Source organism: Anser brachyrhynchus, assembly GCF_964034855.1.
Source record: "Anser brachyrhynchus genome assembly, chromosome: 9".
Lineage (NCBI taxonomy): Eukaryota > Metazoa > Chordata > Aves > Anseriformes > Anatidae > Anser > Anser brachyrhynchus.
Window position 1 is genome coordinate 14,654,070 of NC_137703.1, and position 15,333 is coordinate 14,669,402.

Genomic DNA, 15,333 nt, shown 5'->3' on the forward strand with positions numbered 1-15,333 from the left:
CAATTCCATAAACTGGGTTTCAGAAGAACTGCCCGCTGTTCTCTCCTACTCAGACAAGGGACTAAAATCTGGGCTGATTTGTATTTGTATGTTTTCAAAAGAAAATGTTGCCAATTGAGGTTTGGGTGTATGATTCTGTGATATATTGCCCACGCTCTGTTCAGTGAGGATGCTTTCCTGGCTCAGCCCCACTACTACCTATGTGTTGAAGATACTGAATAATGCTCCCAAGGCAAGTGTATATTATGATTTCTTAAAAATAGAAAATGTATTATTTTTGTACTATGCCCAGAGTTCTGAGAGACTAATTAGTGCTGTATGGGCACGAAACAAGCCAGGGAAAATGCATCACCGGCTTAGTTAAGCTCACTAGTAAACAGAAGCCAGTAAAACATACTAAAAATATTCCTTACAGTTGCTTGACAAGGATGGATATTGATGGAAATACAGCCCATGCTGCAGGGTATGTCGGCTAGCACTGAGACCATTAGTGCTTCTAAGAGGAACGAACTGTTACCCCAATAGCTTCCCCTAGAGCCATCAACTTACACAGCTTGAATGCTGATTGACTGCACATTCTGATGCTGCCAAAACCCAACTTCTTTAGGCATTTCCACCCTTATTTTCTGGTGTAAACATACCTCTAAATTGTGATCTGGTGTGTAATGGGTAGCAGCTGCCGCAGTTCTCATTGAGGTATCTTCACTTACCATCATATGTTGGGGGGTGGGTGGGGGTTGGGTCTGAGTTGCTTTTCTGGTTTATTCTTCTTTGGGTAGCAGCAGTGAATAGAAACAGAGCAAGGTTCTGAATAGAAGATAGCTAGTAGTATAAAGCTATTTTTTTGTTATTATTTTATTTTTTACTACTTCTGTTGATTTGAGTGTGTTGTGTATGTTATTGATACTTTTTGTGGGAAGACCAAATCTGACTGAAACAAGTGTTGGGATTCAAGGGCTATTTCTGGTAATGCCCATGTGAATGCATTCTTTAGCCTGTATTTTTTACTCATAATAGTCATCATGTAGCTTCTTTTTCCTATTGTATTTTATTCTTTTTAATGCTTTATTCCTGTAATAGTGCTGTCTTATTCATACCGTCATATGTGGTGGGAGTGCTGTCACAAGCTGCAGCGTTTGGGGGCAGTTTTAGAAGGATTTTGGCATCCTTCTGATAAGGAGAAATAAATTATCACAAAAGAAGCTTTGTAAAATTTTCATTGTCTGTTGTCCTTTTGCAACTGAAAGAATGTATCTGTATGTAGCTTTAGATCTGAAATTGCAAGTCTGATGCTTCCTGACAAATGGATGTCTTGGGATGTGTGGCTTCAGTTATATTAATTCATATTGGGTTAAGTCAGGCTCAGGTTAGCATACAAGGTAATGCTGCAGTGTTGTGGAAACAAGTGAATAGGGCACACCAGGGATGAACAGAGGCAAATTCTTAACTTTCAGTGCTGATTTCTGCTACTACTCTGTCATTCAGGTCCATGTAGGCAACTGAGTTTAGTGGATATATGAAGCTATCCTGAAGGCTAGCAGTTAGGATTCAGATGCAGACAAGCAAGAAACTAGCTTTAGACTAAAAAATAACCACTTGCAATGGCAGTGCTAAACAATTCTATGTACTGGTCTTTGTTTTGCTTAGGCCCAATGGATTGCTGATCTGCTTTAAATGGAAACAATCTGTGTAAATCCCTGGAGTCAAACTCAAAGCTTGGCCCAGCTGTCCATTATAATGAAATGCTACCAGTAACAAGCTGAGCAGCTTCTAATGTTCTACTTCAAAGTGTTAACGTTTAGCAGGTTGTGGCAAACCTCTGAAGGTTGCATCTTCCGAAGTGGAATAAGAGAAACTCACATGGTTATGCATGAGCCTGCTTTCTTTTGCTTGGCCATTGGCTCTGCCTTTCACATGGTGAAGAGTTTTGCAATGTAGCCTGGTATGCTTTTCCTTTTTCCTTTTTTTTAAACTTATTTATTTTTCAAAAAGCTTTAGAAACTCCCTAGCTGGAACAGACACAGTGCCCCAAACAACTGATGCATGTAATGGTGATAGACTCTGTTTGGGGATTTATTTTTGCAAGAATTGCTTTAGTGACATCTCCTAACTGCCTGCCTGTCTGCTATCATCCTTCTCTTTTCTATCTTAACAAAAAGTTAAAACCTGACGGTTAAGCTCGAGGCCTCTCTAGTGTGTAGTAATAAAGCACAGATGTGGCTTCTACATGCATTTGTTAGAACACAGTTTCTGCACTGCCAAATTAGAGAGATTCCTAAAAGACTCATTGGGGACTAAGTCCAGGGGGGTATAGTGCAGCAAAGCTCTGTCTTTTATTTTGAAAGAGAAATGAGAAGCAGTGAAAAATAGATATTTAGCTTATTGTCCTGAGTATGGCTCCCGGAAACCTGATTTTACCCTATCTGAAATAAGAGAAAATGAAGTTTTGCAGTGCACTACCATGGTTATGAGCGTTATGGGCACCTCAGATACACTTCAAGAGGGTAATGAAGACACTTTGGAAAGGGGATTGAATGAAGTAAGTACAAAGTACAGGAACGTAACAGAGGTAAATGCCTCTGCCAGGGGCTGAACTGCTGCTCATAAAAGCATAGAAATAATCCCTTTGAATCTATAGCAGAAAATGTGGAAGAGGGATCTTTACTATATTCTTGTCCCTCCTTTCCTTCCTTTGTGGGGTGGGGTAAACCCTGCCCACATCTGCTGACATCTCTGGAAGTGCTTCTTCTCCTGCCTTTGGATTGTACAGATCTGACTTCTCTGCAGTAAAAACCATATGATGTCCATACCTGAAACCTGTTCTGATGTCCAAGGGAGTAGTAACAATAAACCCTGCAGTTTTTAACTGTAATAGATTCCTGATGCGTATGCTGCTTCCTAGTCTTAAACAGAACAACACTTTTTTCTGTCACCTTTCATGTAACTAATCTAGACCCTTGGTATTTTCAGAGTTATAGCTCAGTATGTTCCCTGTTTTGCTTGATTTTGTTGTCTCTGGAATAGCGTGTGCTCCCACTGGGGCTTTGTTGTGATCTTCTAGACAAGCAGGCCTGCTCAGGTTAATTTGAACAGGATTTGTGCTGTCCCTCTGGAGATGGTCATTTGTGACAAAATATTGACTGTGTTCTGTTTCTGGAAAGTAGGTCTAGGAAGATTAAAACAAACCAGGAACAGAGCAGCAGCATTCTCAGCTGCTTGGGCAGTATGTGGCTATTCAGTAGGCTGTTTGCTGTTTCATTTTGGAAGGATGTTTTGGATAATAGCCATCTTCTAAAGAAGAGACAAGCATCTAGGCTAGTCAATGGACTTTATGCTGATGTGATATGGTGTGGGCTGGCAGGGAGAAGGAAGGATCATAGATAAACTGTTGCATCTCGATATCCTGAGCTCTCCTTTCCCTTCTGTGAAGGGCGGCGATGTTGTAACTGAATGTCACAGTAGCAGAAGGAAGGGGCAGTAGCCACGCAGAGGTGAAAGATGGCTATGCCCATAGGACCAATGCTTGCTGACCTGCTGCTTTTCAGTTGCTCTCCCAGTCACTTGCAGTCACTGATGTTTGTTTTCTGTGTGTGCCAGCCTTAGGAGGGGTATGGGATGGAGAAAAGAGAGGGAAGAAAAAACTAAGAAAAGCATATCAGCGTTATGTACTGCAAGCTTCAGTGACTTTGATTACAGTCTGTATCACTCATTGTCAGATGATCTATAATCTTATAGTGTCTTGCTCATTTTAAAGTGATTTCTTGACGATGTACCAGGAGAATGTTGGTCTCATTTCCCTTTATCGATGAACCATTGTTTCTTGGTGTGGCAAGATTGTCAGAAAATGTTGGTTTTGACACAGAAAAAGTATAACAGCCTTGCTTACATTTTGGATTTTGTTGGCGTATTTCTTAAAGTTTTTTGAAATGAACATCTGCAGGAGAGAGTCGGTTAGTCTGGGTGGTTGGACTATTTTTATGACAGTAGTTTATGTGATTTCTTCTAAAAAGCACAGCTTTTTTCTTTTAAAGCCTGACCAACTGAGGCAGGTGTCCTGAGCTGTCTATATATATTTGAGCATGTCTTTCTCCTCAAAGCACTAAAAGTTCTTAGTTCAATGACATCTGGCAATGGTATAGTTTTTTCAAAATTTCATGAAGTTCTGTAAGTTTTATTAAAAAAAAAAAAAACAACACCTAACAACAGGTAGAGGTGAGAGAGATCCTATTTATACCTTTAACTGAAAGGAAGAATGTAGTGTTGGCTGCATCCTTTATGGCTATGTACTATTACTAAGAAATCTCTGAAGGGGAAAGGCCTATTGAATCTTTAAATACCAAACCAGCAATTATGAGACATAAAGTTGTAGGAAGCAAAGGTTAATTAGTTCTGTAGGTGGTAGGATGACTTCTTGTGGTGATGTGCTTCATAGGAAGGAGTGTGACTTTCTGTGAATGTAGGTACGCATGGTAGTATGTGAACGTGAATCCAGTACCTGGTTATCCTCTTTCTCCTGTTATTACCTTGTAGCTTTCCCTGCATTCTTGCTGTTTTCTATCCTCTCTAGCCACCCATATGTGTCTACTAATGGACTACTTACATGAGCAGGCATGAGGTGGGGAATAAGGTGTTCTGTGATGAGTGCTGTATTTTGTCCTCCAGGGTATGTAAGTTTAATGTCTGATGTCTTTGTTTTCCATCTATTGTTGCAGGCTGGAATGAGTGCATCCATCACATCTGCTGTTGCTCTTGACATCCTACCACTGAAACTGCATCCATTTTCCCAGAGCACTCCGACAGGCTTGGACTGCGTGGGCTGGAAACGGCGCATTTCTGCTCCTGGTGTGTACACTAGTCTTACTTTGACATGAACTGCAAGAGAATTATACTCTGGTTTACTGAGTATGGAAACGGAATGATAAACACTAACTTATTTTCACCGAGTATTCCATCTATATCTGAGTAGAAATTCGCTTAAAGGCAGTGGTTAGCTTTAGAGTAAAGAAAAGCTCACTAAAGGCAATGATAGTGTGGCTTGGTGTAAAAACACTTGTGTTGTCCCCTAAGAATTCTATCTTACCTGGGATGATGTCATATATATCACACTTTTGAATTAGGTTTCTGCAGACAAATCAGACTCCCTGCTGTATATTTGCTGGAGAGCACTACAGTAGTTACAGTGAGGTTCTTCTCAAGTTGCTAATTAGGCACTAAAGTAACTAAATGAACCTCTAGAGGTACAATTTCCTGTACTTTAAAAGAATCATCTTAAAGAACAAGTATGCTGTATTTTTACAATGAATGCACATGAAGTATGGTGTCTGCTTCATTTTCAGTGATTGACACTTTTTTCAGTGTTAAAATGTAAGATGTCTTATTAAACAGTGAGATGTATTTTTGCTAGGCTTTTAAGTTCTTCATCTGACAGTGCTGACCCAAATGCTGCAGATATCTCTATTATAGATCCTTGGGGTGGGATAAGAAAAACAGGTTACAGGGGAGTTTTTTGGTACCTAGGAATCTAGGCAGGGAAAAAGGCAACTGCAGTTGGGTGCCAAGCTGCCTTTTCTGGCTCAGAAAGTCTCTTTGTACCATTCATTAAGCACTACTGGAATTACCTAATTAGGGAACCATAACTCTGCTAATTACATCAGAGTCGAATGGTCAGAATATCTTGTCAAGCAAAACTGTTTTGCTTTCTGACGCATAGTACAACTTGTGCACAGAATCATGAGTTTTTTTCTGGAAATAAGAAAAAAAAATTACTTATTATGGTGTCAGGAGCCCTACCTCTGCTCTCTCAGCACTGAGGGCTTTGATCATTTGCTGTCACAGGCATTTGGTGTTGCCCCCAACACTTAGGACCAGCTCTCTGGCTGAATTTTAAAAGCTGCCACCTCAGCTTGTGGAAATCCCAGATGGAAACCTATCATTGTCAAGTTGTCTGTACGTCTCTGATATTAGCTGAAATCCCTAAGTGCCACTGTCATAGAAGTAACTTCTGAGTCACAGCTGATACAAATTTCATGATAATTCTCAACTGGGACCTGAGAGAGTTAATATAATGTGTGTGTATGTATATGTTGTGTGTGTATATATACTCACATATGATGGGTGGAGAAAAGGAATAGATTTAGATGGACTAATTGGTAGTCCTGTAGCTGTCTATATGCTATCTAGAAATGGGACACTTGGTTTTTCACAGTCCTCTCTAGTTCTTCAGGTATAAAAAGATAGCTGACATGATCCTAGCCCAAAAGGTGGCATGCATGGCTGTGAAATTTGTCATGCATCTACTTATTACCTGAGAACAAGAGTGTAGCTGTGTACAAACTTACTAATTTAGGTGAGGCCACCTATTCCCAGCTAAAATATATCATGAGTGCTGGGAGAAGGGCTTCATTTTTTTAATGCCATATCTGCTGTACTCATTAGATTCCAAGACCAGTCATTGGCACTAGGGCACTGAGACATTGTTCTTTCTACCTTTATGTCAAATTGGGAGAAGTGAGATGGGCTCAGACTTGTCGTATGGATATTCCAGCAGTTAGAATCAGCTATGCTGTGGTGCTCTTTATCTCTGATCAAGTTTTGCAGACTACCTTCTTGTTACCACTTCTGTCCAGGGCAGCCACTTGAGAAAACTGTAAGAAACCAGTAGATGGCTCTAACATCTGTGAAATAAAGAGCAGTTGAGGTGTTACTAATCTTCTCTATTCAGCAAAGATTGACAGAGTCTTGAGCCTCCTCCAGAGAAGTATGGAGGTTAAGCACACAAACACACACACAGGTTAGCAAAAGCAAACAAACAAAAACATGCTTAATCAGGAATGTTTAAACATTTTGGAGGGCCCTTCTTGGCTTTACCACATGCTTTGGTAGGTACTATCGTTGAGTATCATGCATCTTTCCCCTGTAGTTGTCTTGTTATGCCCATGTCTTCAATTTGCACCTTGCGGGATATATCTGTCCCTTACTGCCTGACTTACCACGCTATTTGAAGCTAGAGTGAAAGACCAGTCTAGGACACAAGCCACTTCCTAATGTAGATATGGGAATGCTTTTCTACCTTTTCAGCAGCCTCTGAAATCTTGAGACCATTTTACCCAGGACCCACCAGGAAAGGGCTGACAGGGAGGGCCCACAATTACAGGAGGGAGCAATAATAGGGTAACAAGGCTTTGGATTTTAAAGCAGTGGATTAGCATGTTTGTCCTTTGGCTGTTTTATGTATGCTGTCCTTCCCTGTCTCTCGACCAAGTCCAATATCTGTTTATTTGCAACATGAAGACATTGCCTAAGATTGGGTTGTGTTGCTGGGAAGCTGTTTGATGGATGTAGCTGAGACTGCTCCCAAGCTAGGAGATGGGCAGTTTGGGGATGGGAGCTACTAGCCCACAGGACCAGAGCAGAGGGAGGTGCTGCCATTTCCAAGCTTCTTCATCAGGACTTATCAGCCAGAGACTGTCACAAGCTGACAGATACAGGCAATTATCTAAGACTTGGATTTGTAGTTCCTAGAAGTCCCATCTCTTACTGCTTTCTGTGCTTCTTAGCTAGAGGCATTTCTTTCCTTGTACCTGTCCTTGTTACCTTCTAACAGAAGTTTTACCCTTGCTACCTCTAAGAGAATCTGTGAAAATTTTGGATAGGGTCACACATGACCCTTAAACCTTCAAGATCTGTTGTCTCCCCATGAAAAGAGGAACTCATAACTAATGTATTACAAGGTCTTATTTGTCTCATACAGCTTTGCTACAACAGACCTTAAGCCTGCTTTATCTTAAATCATTATTTAAATGCAGGCTGAATCTTTCTAGCAATTTTCCCTGTGTCTTTAAACAGCCAAAGACCTTTAACTTTCCTGCTATCATATATCTACAGATGCCCTGGTGTTCTACTGCTGTGGCGGTATTGGTTATACCATCCTGAGACGCATACATTTGTTCTGGCTGGCCTGTACTAACGAATGTACTAGGGGTCTTGGAAATCTTGCATGAGCAGTAACAATAGGCAAGCCAAGTTCTCAAAGTCTGAGTCTTCTGTTGAGAGCCTGGAAAACAGTGACCACTTAATGATTCTGAGTTATCCCCTGGCCTGATTGGTATAACGGAAAGTTTTTCTCAGAGGCAAAAGGACTGTTTGTTTACTCAACATCATGTGGCCAACTTTCATCTTATTTTCCCAGCTATAGATGGGCTGTTAAGCTCACACTTGGCAACAGTTAATGTGAAGATGTTTGACAACCAGTGGAGAAATCTATTCAAGAGGGAAAATATTAGCTTCAATAACAGGACTTCATTATGTTTCATAAATATTTAGCAATCCTGTTGTTCAGAAAAAATAATAAGCAGAGCTATTTATTCCCATTTTTGTCATTTTAGTTCTTGAAGGGACACAGAAAAAAGCGGTGTGCAAATATGCAGAAATGTATCATCGTAGCTGTAGCATGAAATGGCAATACCATTCTAATCAACCCATGGAAGTACCATTGAATTTAAGTGGCTAAAAAGTAATCACTTTGCCTATTGTATTTTTCATTCTCTCTCTGAATCACAGAGATCTTAGACCTGCTATGTCAGCCTTGATTCTGTTTAATCACAGCCACAAATATTTGCACTCTGTGAGGTCTCTGATAACATGTGCTCACTCAGATTTTCATCCAACATAAAAATCTGGGCCAAGAAGTGATGGCCGAGTTCCTGAAAATTTGTCATAGCAGGTTGAGTGGGATTGTATATGTTAGCTATTGAGGTAAAAGATTTAGCATATCAATAAAAACTTTTTGTGGAGTAAAGAGTGAAAAAGTAGATCCTAGCAAATCCTGAATGATCCTGTCAATTGCTGTTCAAAAGGTAAGAGACTACAGAGTCTAAAGCATCCAGCAGATATTAAGGATCAGGCTGCCGAAGGCTGGGGCTACCTCGACTAGCTTGGTCAGGCTGCACAGTGAGATCCCTAATCTGTAATTGGAGACAGTTGCTGCTACGGCAACTTTAATGGTACTGTCTTCTCTATCAAATGTCACAGCAAAAAGTCAATGTAGATTTAAAAAAATAAATAAGGCTATGAGGTCTGTACTGAGGTGGAACTCCTCTGTGGTGGGTTGTAGTTTTAAAACTCTGATTTTAAATTGTTATTGCCAAAGCATGGCTTGTAGTATTTTTCCTGTCTTTCATTCGCACTAGAAAATGCCTTTCAGTGCATATGCATACTGCAGTAGTACCTTCTGCTAGGATTACAGCACCATTGTCTCTGGCCCTGAATAAACATCTTTTGGTCTTTGCCAAGTGTATTCAGTCCAGAGAGTGGGAGGGTTAGCGGAAGAACAGATAGTGTCCTAAGCAGGTTGGGGGCAGAGCAAGGGCAGTTGCTACAGGGTCTCTGTGAATACTGTCTGGTTTTGTAGTTCAGTCAAGAACCGATAAAGCTACTTGGCATTTTCTTCCTCTTGTATCAAGCATAGATTTGAAGGAGCAGAAGTAGGATAGCTGGGACTGAATGTAGCATCTTATTGCCTCTCATGTCTAGGGACCTGTGCTGTCCCTTCCTCTTCTCAATGCCCCAAATCCACCAAACAGCTGCATTCATCTCTGTTGTTTACACTTTACTTACCTTCTCCCCTGTTATTATAATCAGGCAGTGTTTCTCTCAATTTGTACTTTAATGCAGCCAGTTCTAGGAGGCCCTGAAAGGACTAGATCAATAGAGAAGAGTGGTTCTACTGCAGTCAAATGGGGAGCACATTTCCACTTCTGTATTGGGAGGCATTAGGGGAAGATATTTTGGTGCAAGTGGATAAGATACATTCTGATAGCTATATGTTATGATAACTGAAGGATTTTTATTTATTTTGCTAACAGTCAACTGGAGAGAGATTATTTTATGTTTTTTGCTGTTACTGTGGAGACCCTTGTAAGGTTCCTGTAAGGAGTAGCTGAAATGTTTAAGGACTCAAAAGTTGTCTTAGTATGATTGGATGCTTTATAGTAAACTTCAGTGATGGAGGGCAAAGGATGTCTCTTTTAGTAAATATTCAGTAAGACAACAGTCTGACCTAAAGTACTCCCTGCTATTGCACAGACAAAGGGATCTCACTGTTGGAGCTGGCTTTGGCCATGTTAATAATGTGACTTTATTTACTTCGGGCAGAATTACTTAACACAGAAATAGTTAAACAAGTGTTTTCACTTCTTGTATGAAATTATGCTCCTAGTTCTGAGTTTTGGTGCCTAGACACACATTCGCTTTGCAAATGGTAGGAGCAGTTTGATTTTTCTCAGCACATTCCTTTGTGTCCCACCTGTGGGTGACTGCCCCCCTCTCAGCTGTGCTTGTGGTGCTGAGCTGCTTGTTCACTTCAGTCCAAACCCTTGTGAGTAGTTACTGAATCTCACCTGGCCACCATTGAGCTGACCTGGATAAATTCACAATGAAGCAATCTAGTTCTGATCTTTTAATCAAAACACATGTTCTGGTGACTAGCACAAGAAACATTATAAAGTTTTTTTTTTTTGCCATACATGGTACAAACTATGTGGCTACTTTTAAATTATTTTTGATAGTGTCCGACAAATCTACCATTGCAAGGCAGGTATTTATATACCTCTAGCAGAGTGGTGATCAGGAAATGTCCTTTACCATAAAACCTTTGTGGTGTTTCAAAGCAGTTAAACAGTATAATTATTTCTCCATTCTTGGGAAACTACCATTATTTCAGAATCCTTTTTATAGGGGCATACTGCATCACATGCTAGGTAATGAGAAATAGAACCATCTAATTAAAAATAGTGATGCTGTTTCACGTGGGACTGAGGCCTCTAACAAAGATCCCATGTTGAAATAGAGACCATCCCAAGTCTATAGTCTGGGAGTGGATATTAAATGACTTTTCAAAATTCCCAGCTGCAACCTCCCCAAATCTCAATCTGTGTTTTTCTGGCTTTGATTTCATTTTGAATTCTTTTTTTTCTGAGGACTTACAAAAATAGTTTTTTAATAGCAGCAGCAGCCACAGCCAGTTCTAAACATGATTAGTTTATATGTTAAGTCCTTTCCGAGTTCTCAGGGGAAGCAGATAACACAAGGTCTCTCTCACTTGGGCATTTTTAAAAAGCATGAAATCCTACTATTTCCACTTATTTATTTTTAATCTGACAGCTCTGTTAAATTATGAGGAAAGATCTCTGTCCCGCCCTTGCTTTTTTAATGCCTTGAAATTGGCTGTAATAAAAATCAGCTGTTAGAAGCTGCAGCTGAGAGCAGTTGAAATGCCACAGAGGGAGCCTCCTTAGTGGACCCCTATGATGTCAGGATGCATCGAGACAAGCAGAGAGGAGGATAGGAATCCAGCTCAGTCCTCAGACAGCGCTACCAGGTACCACTGCCCTGGGAGCAGCTACAGAGCGCTCGGCCCATTTTCTCCCTCGGCACAGCAGAGCCCCTGGCTCTCCCTCTTACCTGCCTGCATGAGGACCCAGCAGTGCCCCAGTGAGTCCAGTGGGGCACACAGTGGAGAAAACTGCAGTAGCAGTGGAAGCTCCGGGCTCTCACCGGGTTCAGATTCAGACAGCAGTGGGGTGGTGTGTGGTGGTGGTACTGGGATGAGAGGTGTCCTGTCCAGATACTGGAGCTTGGAGAGTCTTCACTCTGCCACAGGTAAGGGACTTTTATTTTTTTTTAATTGCTCTATGATATTGCACTGACCTTGAGAAACCAAATGAAACCTGAAAAAGAGTATGTCATTAGGAAATGCAGTCTCTTAGTCATGAGAAGTAACCAAAACAATTGTTTGCTAGTTGATCCCTCTGCAGATTTATAACTGAGGCAGAACAACACAGACTATTAAAATGTCTTAGGTCAGAAGGCAAGAAATAGGTTCTTAATGGCTTTGGAAACAGTGCTTGGGAAACACTGAAAACCTGATAAAAGCTGTCCTTTTGTTTTAGCATTTCTTATTTCAGCTAAGATATATAGAGAACCCAAACTCAGAGCTGGCATTTCTGTGTAAATGCCTGTGTAGAGTATTGTTGCCCTCAGAAAATATCCAAGCGAGGTGCTGTGCAGCAGAAGAGAGCTAAGTGGGTTTGCAGTGCTGTGTACTGAGAGAAGGAAAGGCAGTTCCCTGAGCCCACTGTTCCAGTTCGGTTTCTATTTTCCTGTCCTTGGTTTAATTCCTTTTTGTACCAGAGATTTTGGAGGTATGTTTACACAGCCCACTTCTGTTCTGCTGGCCATGCCTGGATCCGGCATTCTAGTTTTTAATCACTGATGTGCCTGTTTAGGGCTTGAATGTTTGAACTGCAAGCATGGGAAGGAAGCTTTCTCGTTCCCAACTGATACCAGCAAAGGAGCCTGGCAATGATTTTAGTGGCCAGCGATCGCTAAGCTGTTCAGTTTGTTGCTTGATTGTTGCTGTCTCTAGAGAGATTTTTAGAAGACCTGCAACAAATGAGTTCTTCTCTCAAATTCAGACAAGGCCACCAGTGACTGCCATTTCCTTAATAAAATTACTTGATGCTTCCATCTACTACTACTGTAGGTTTGGGGCTGTTTAATGAAATCTCCATTGCTGCTTTGGAGGTCCTCAGCCGAAGTGGGAGAAGGGGCACTGTTGTACAGCGAGAGGTTACAGCAGGGTGGCCAGCCTATCTGACTTTGTAACCCACACACCAGACCTTCCAGGTGGCCAAGAAACACTGAATACCTATCATGTGTCCTGAGAGTCCAAGGGCAGGAAGAAAAAGGTCAGGGTGAGATCGGGCTGTTGGCCTTCTGTTTTGGGGAAAGATCTGTGCTGGGAATACAAGCTACTGAGATGCAGAATTGTATCCACATATGCTGGCTCATTTTCTCCTGTACCTGGGAATGTAAATAATTCCCAGAATAGCTCTGACACTGTCATAAAGTAGCCCTGGCACTAGAACCTTTTTCAAAGTGCTCAAGAGCTACAGACAGGGTGGTGACTGTAGTTACAGTCACCTCTGTCTTAGAGGATTTGCTGTCAGCTGTCCTCTATGGATGTAAGTTTGAGCTTAATCAGGTCAGTTGATATAAATGATGTACAGTGATATCAAAGATGCAAGGTTGATAACAAAACCAAACTTTGAAGTTAAGCTTTTTCTAAATGCCCTTTCATTTCCAAGTTCTGGTTCCCGGGGAGGGGGGGAGCATGGTGTCATTGTGTGGGTGCATGCATTTAGCAGGTAATGTAGAGATAAGAGGGAATAGAAAATGGTATGGAAGTAGACTGTGGACAGGGAGAAACTAAATCAAGTTTCATAATTACAATATTGGTATATCAGTATAATAATAAAAGATCACTAATTCAGGCTTCTTGCTGCCTCAAAAATGCTATTGTTGGTAAGTGTCTTATGGGTAGAGATGTCTGAGCAGGTTACCCCTAGTAACTAACAAAATTCAGGTCAGAGTTAAGATTAAGCCTTAAAAGCAATGCATCTCCCAAAAGAATTTACTTTGTTTTGGTTCTGCTCTCTCTGTATTCTTCTCTGTATTAAACTGAGGCAGCCATGGTAAGGAGCTGCTTCTTGCCATCAACGCCAATTATCAGGCAGAGGAACAAGGCAGGATTTCTTTAAGTATGTGCTAAATAACATTTTTTTAATGAAAAAAATAATATACTGCTTAAAGAGAAAAAGAAAAACAGCAGCAGCAATAGCAGCTGGCAGTGTGTATGAAAGCAGCAATAACTGGAATGCATAGCGGTGTCCGTGAAAGATTTCACCTCACCTTAGCTGGTGAAGCATGGCAGTCTTCAGCACGTCGGGGTGTCATGTCAGGAAGTCAGGGGAAAAATGAGTACAAACTGTGTGCAGACACCATGAACTACCCAATGGTGCATTTAAAAAGGCTGGAAGATGAGTCAATTTCTTTCCCTGATTTCAATTTATTAATAAGTGGTTCTGGGTTTCCAGAAGTGGCCTTGAGGCTGGATAGGTGGACTTGGCAGACGTTTGTTTTTGGTGTGTTTTTTTTTTCCTTCCAGCGTGAACACAATTTTCTATAGGGATCTTCATACTGAGTTTGTTCTTCTCTGAGACCTCAGAGAAAGAGACTAGATTTAAGTGATTGAAATGTAGAGGTGAAAAGGAGGCGAGAGATCTTCAGTACAACTGGAATGCAGCAGTTTGAGGTTTTTACATAACTCAGATTTCAAGAGAGTGTAAAGATGGATGTATGTTTATACATGTATATAGCTGAGAATGCGTGACCTCAGAAATACAGACATCTCCTGCATAGAAAAGATAGTGTTCTCCCAAATTTGCAAGGGGGAAAAGCAGTTTTCAATTTAAATTCTTCCTCTGCATTCAGTAATCAAGTACAGTTCCTTTTGTTTTGGAATTGACTTTCCTGTATTGATCAAAAGGGAAGTTGTATACGTGATAAAGAAATGAAAGAGAAAAGACCAATTGCTACAGTGCAAACTGCTTTGCAAATGTCATCTGGAAAAAAATGTAAAAAGATTGACTTTATACAAATTGAAAACTTCTACTTTTTTAATGTCAGTCAATGGCATTTTTGGTCTAAATGTCAATATACGTTATGTTACATGAGAGAGTCCCTCTCCCTGAGGCTAAATATAAACATGAAAAGAGGGAATGCTTTGCAGTTCTACTTAGCTCTCCATTTGAGGATGCCAGAGGACTTCGTAAGCATTAATAACCCTTGCACAGGGCCCAGAGGCTTTCAGAGTTTGATTTAGGATAAAAAAGAGATGTATATATAGTTTCATACTCAGAATAGTAGCCTTGCTGTTTAGATACCTATTTTTAAATACTTGCAAGCAATTTCCAAATGTTTGGCCTCTGCAGTACTCCAGTGAGAAAATGAGTGGGAGCTAGGGTTGCTCAGCAATTCTGAAAATCAGGCTTTATGTATCTCAGCAGGACAAAAAGACATGAGGCATCCAAATAAAAGGTCAGCTGTGACACTGCTCCAGCAAGTGATTCAGTGGCACTACAGGCACTCTAACCCTGGTTTCCTAGGCAAGACATATCCCAGGCTCATGCTGCCTATATCTCATTCACCACTGTTTTACAGCTCTACTGAAAAGTTTGTTTCCTTTAGCATATTTCCAGAACCTAGCTTGTGAGTAGGTCTCTGCTTTTCCAGTTCCTTTGTTGCTAGTCCAATCCTGACCTCATTAATAGTCTGTGTATTCTTTTGCTTGTCTAAGTTGAGAAAGACTAAAAGGGGGGTTGCCACTTGGTAAACTAGGTCGATGTAATTTCCCAAAGAGATCTTCTGTGTATTTGTGAATATGTAGCAATTGTACAGACTACACTTCAGTGCACCACTGCACAGTTTCTATAT

At 40.8% G+C, this 15,333-nt stretch overlaps 1 protein-coding gene across 9 annotated transcripts in view; it reads left to right on the forward strand.

Moving 5' to 3' along the window:
* The window catches only part of ARHGEF4 (Rho guanine nucleotide exchange factor 4), a 213,396-nt gene that overhangs the window by 106,134 nt on the left and 91,929 nt on the right, over nt 1–15,333 (forward strand). For 5 of the 9 annotated variants that reach the window (XM_080604822.1, XM_080604826.1, XM_080604825.1 and 2 more), the window contains one exon: nt 4,713–4,842. In XM_080604822.1, coding sequence (XP_080460948.1) covers nt 4,713–4,842 — 130 coding nt within the window. The other 4 variants (XM_080604823.1, XM_080604830.1, XM_080604832.1 and 1 more) reach the window with 4 other exon arrangements.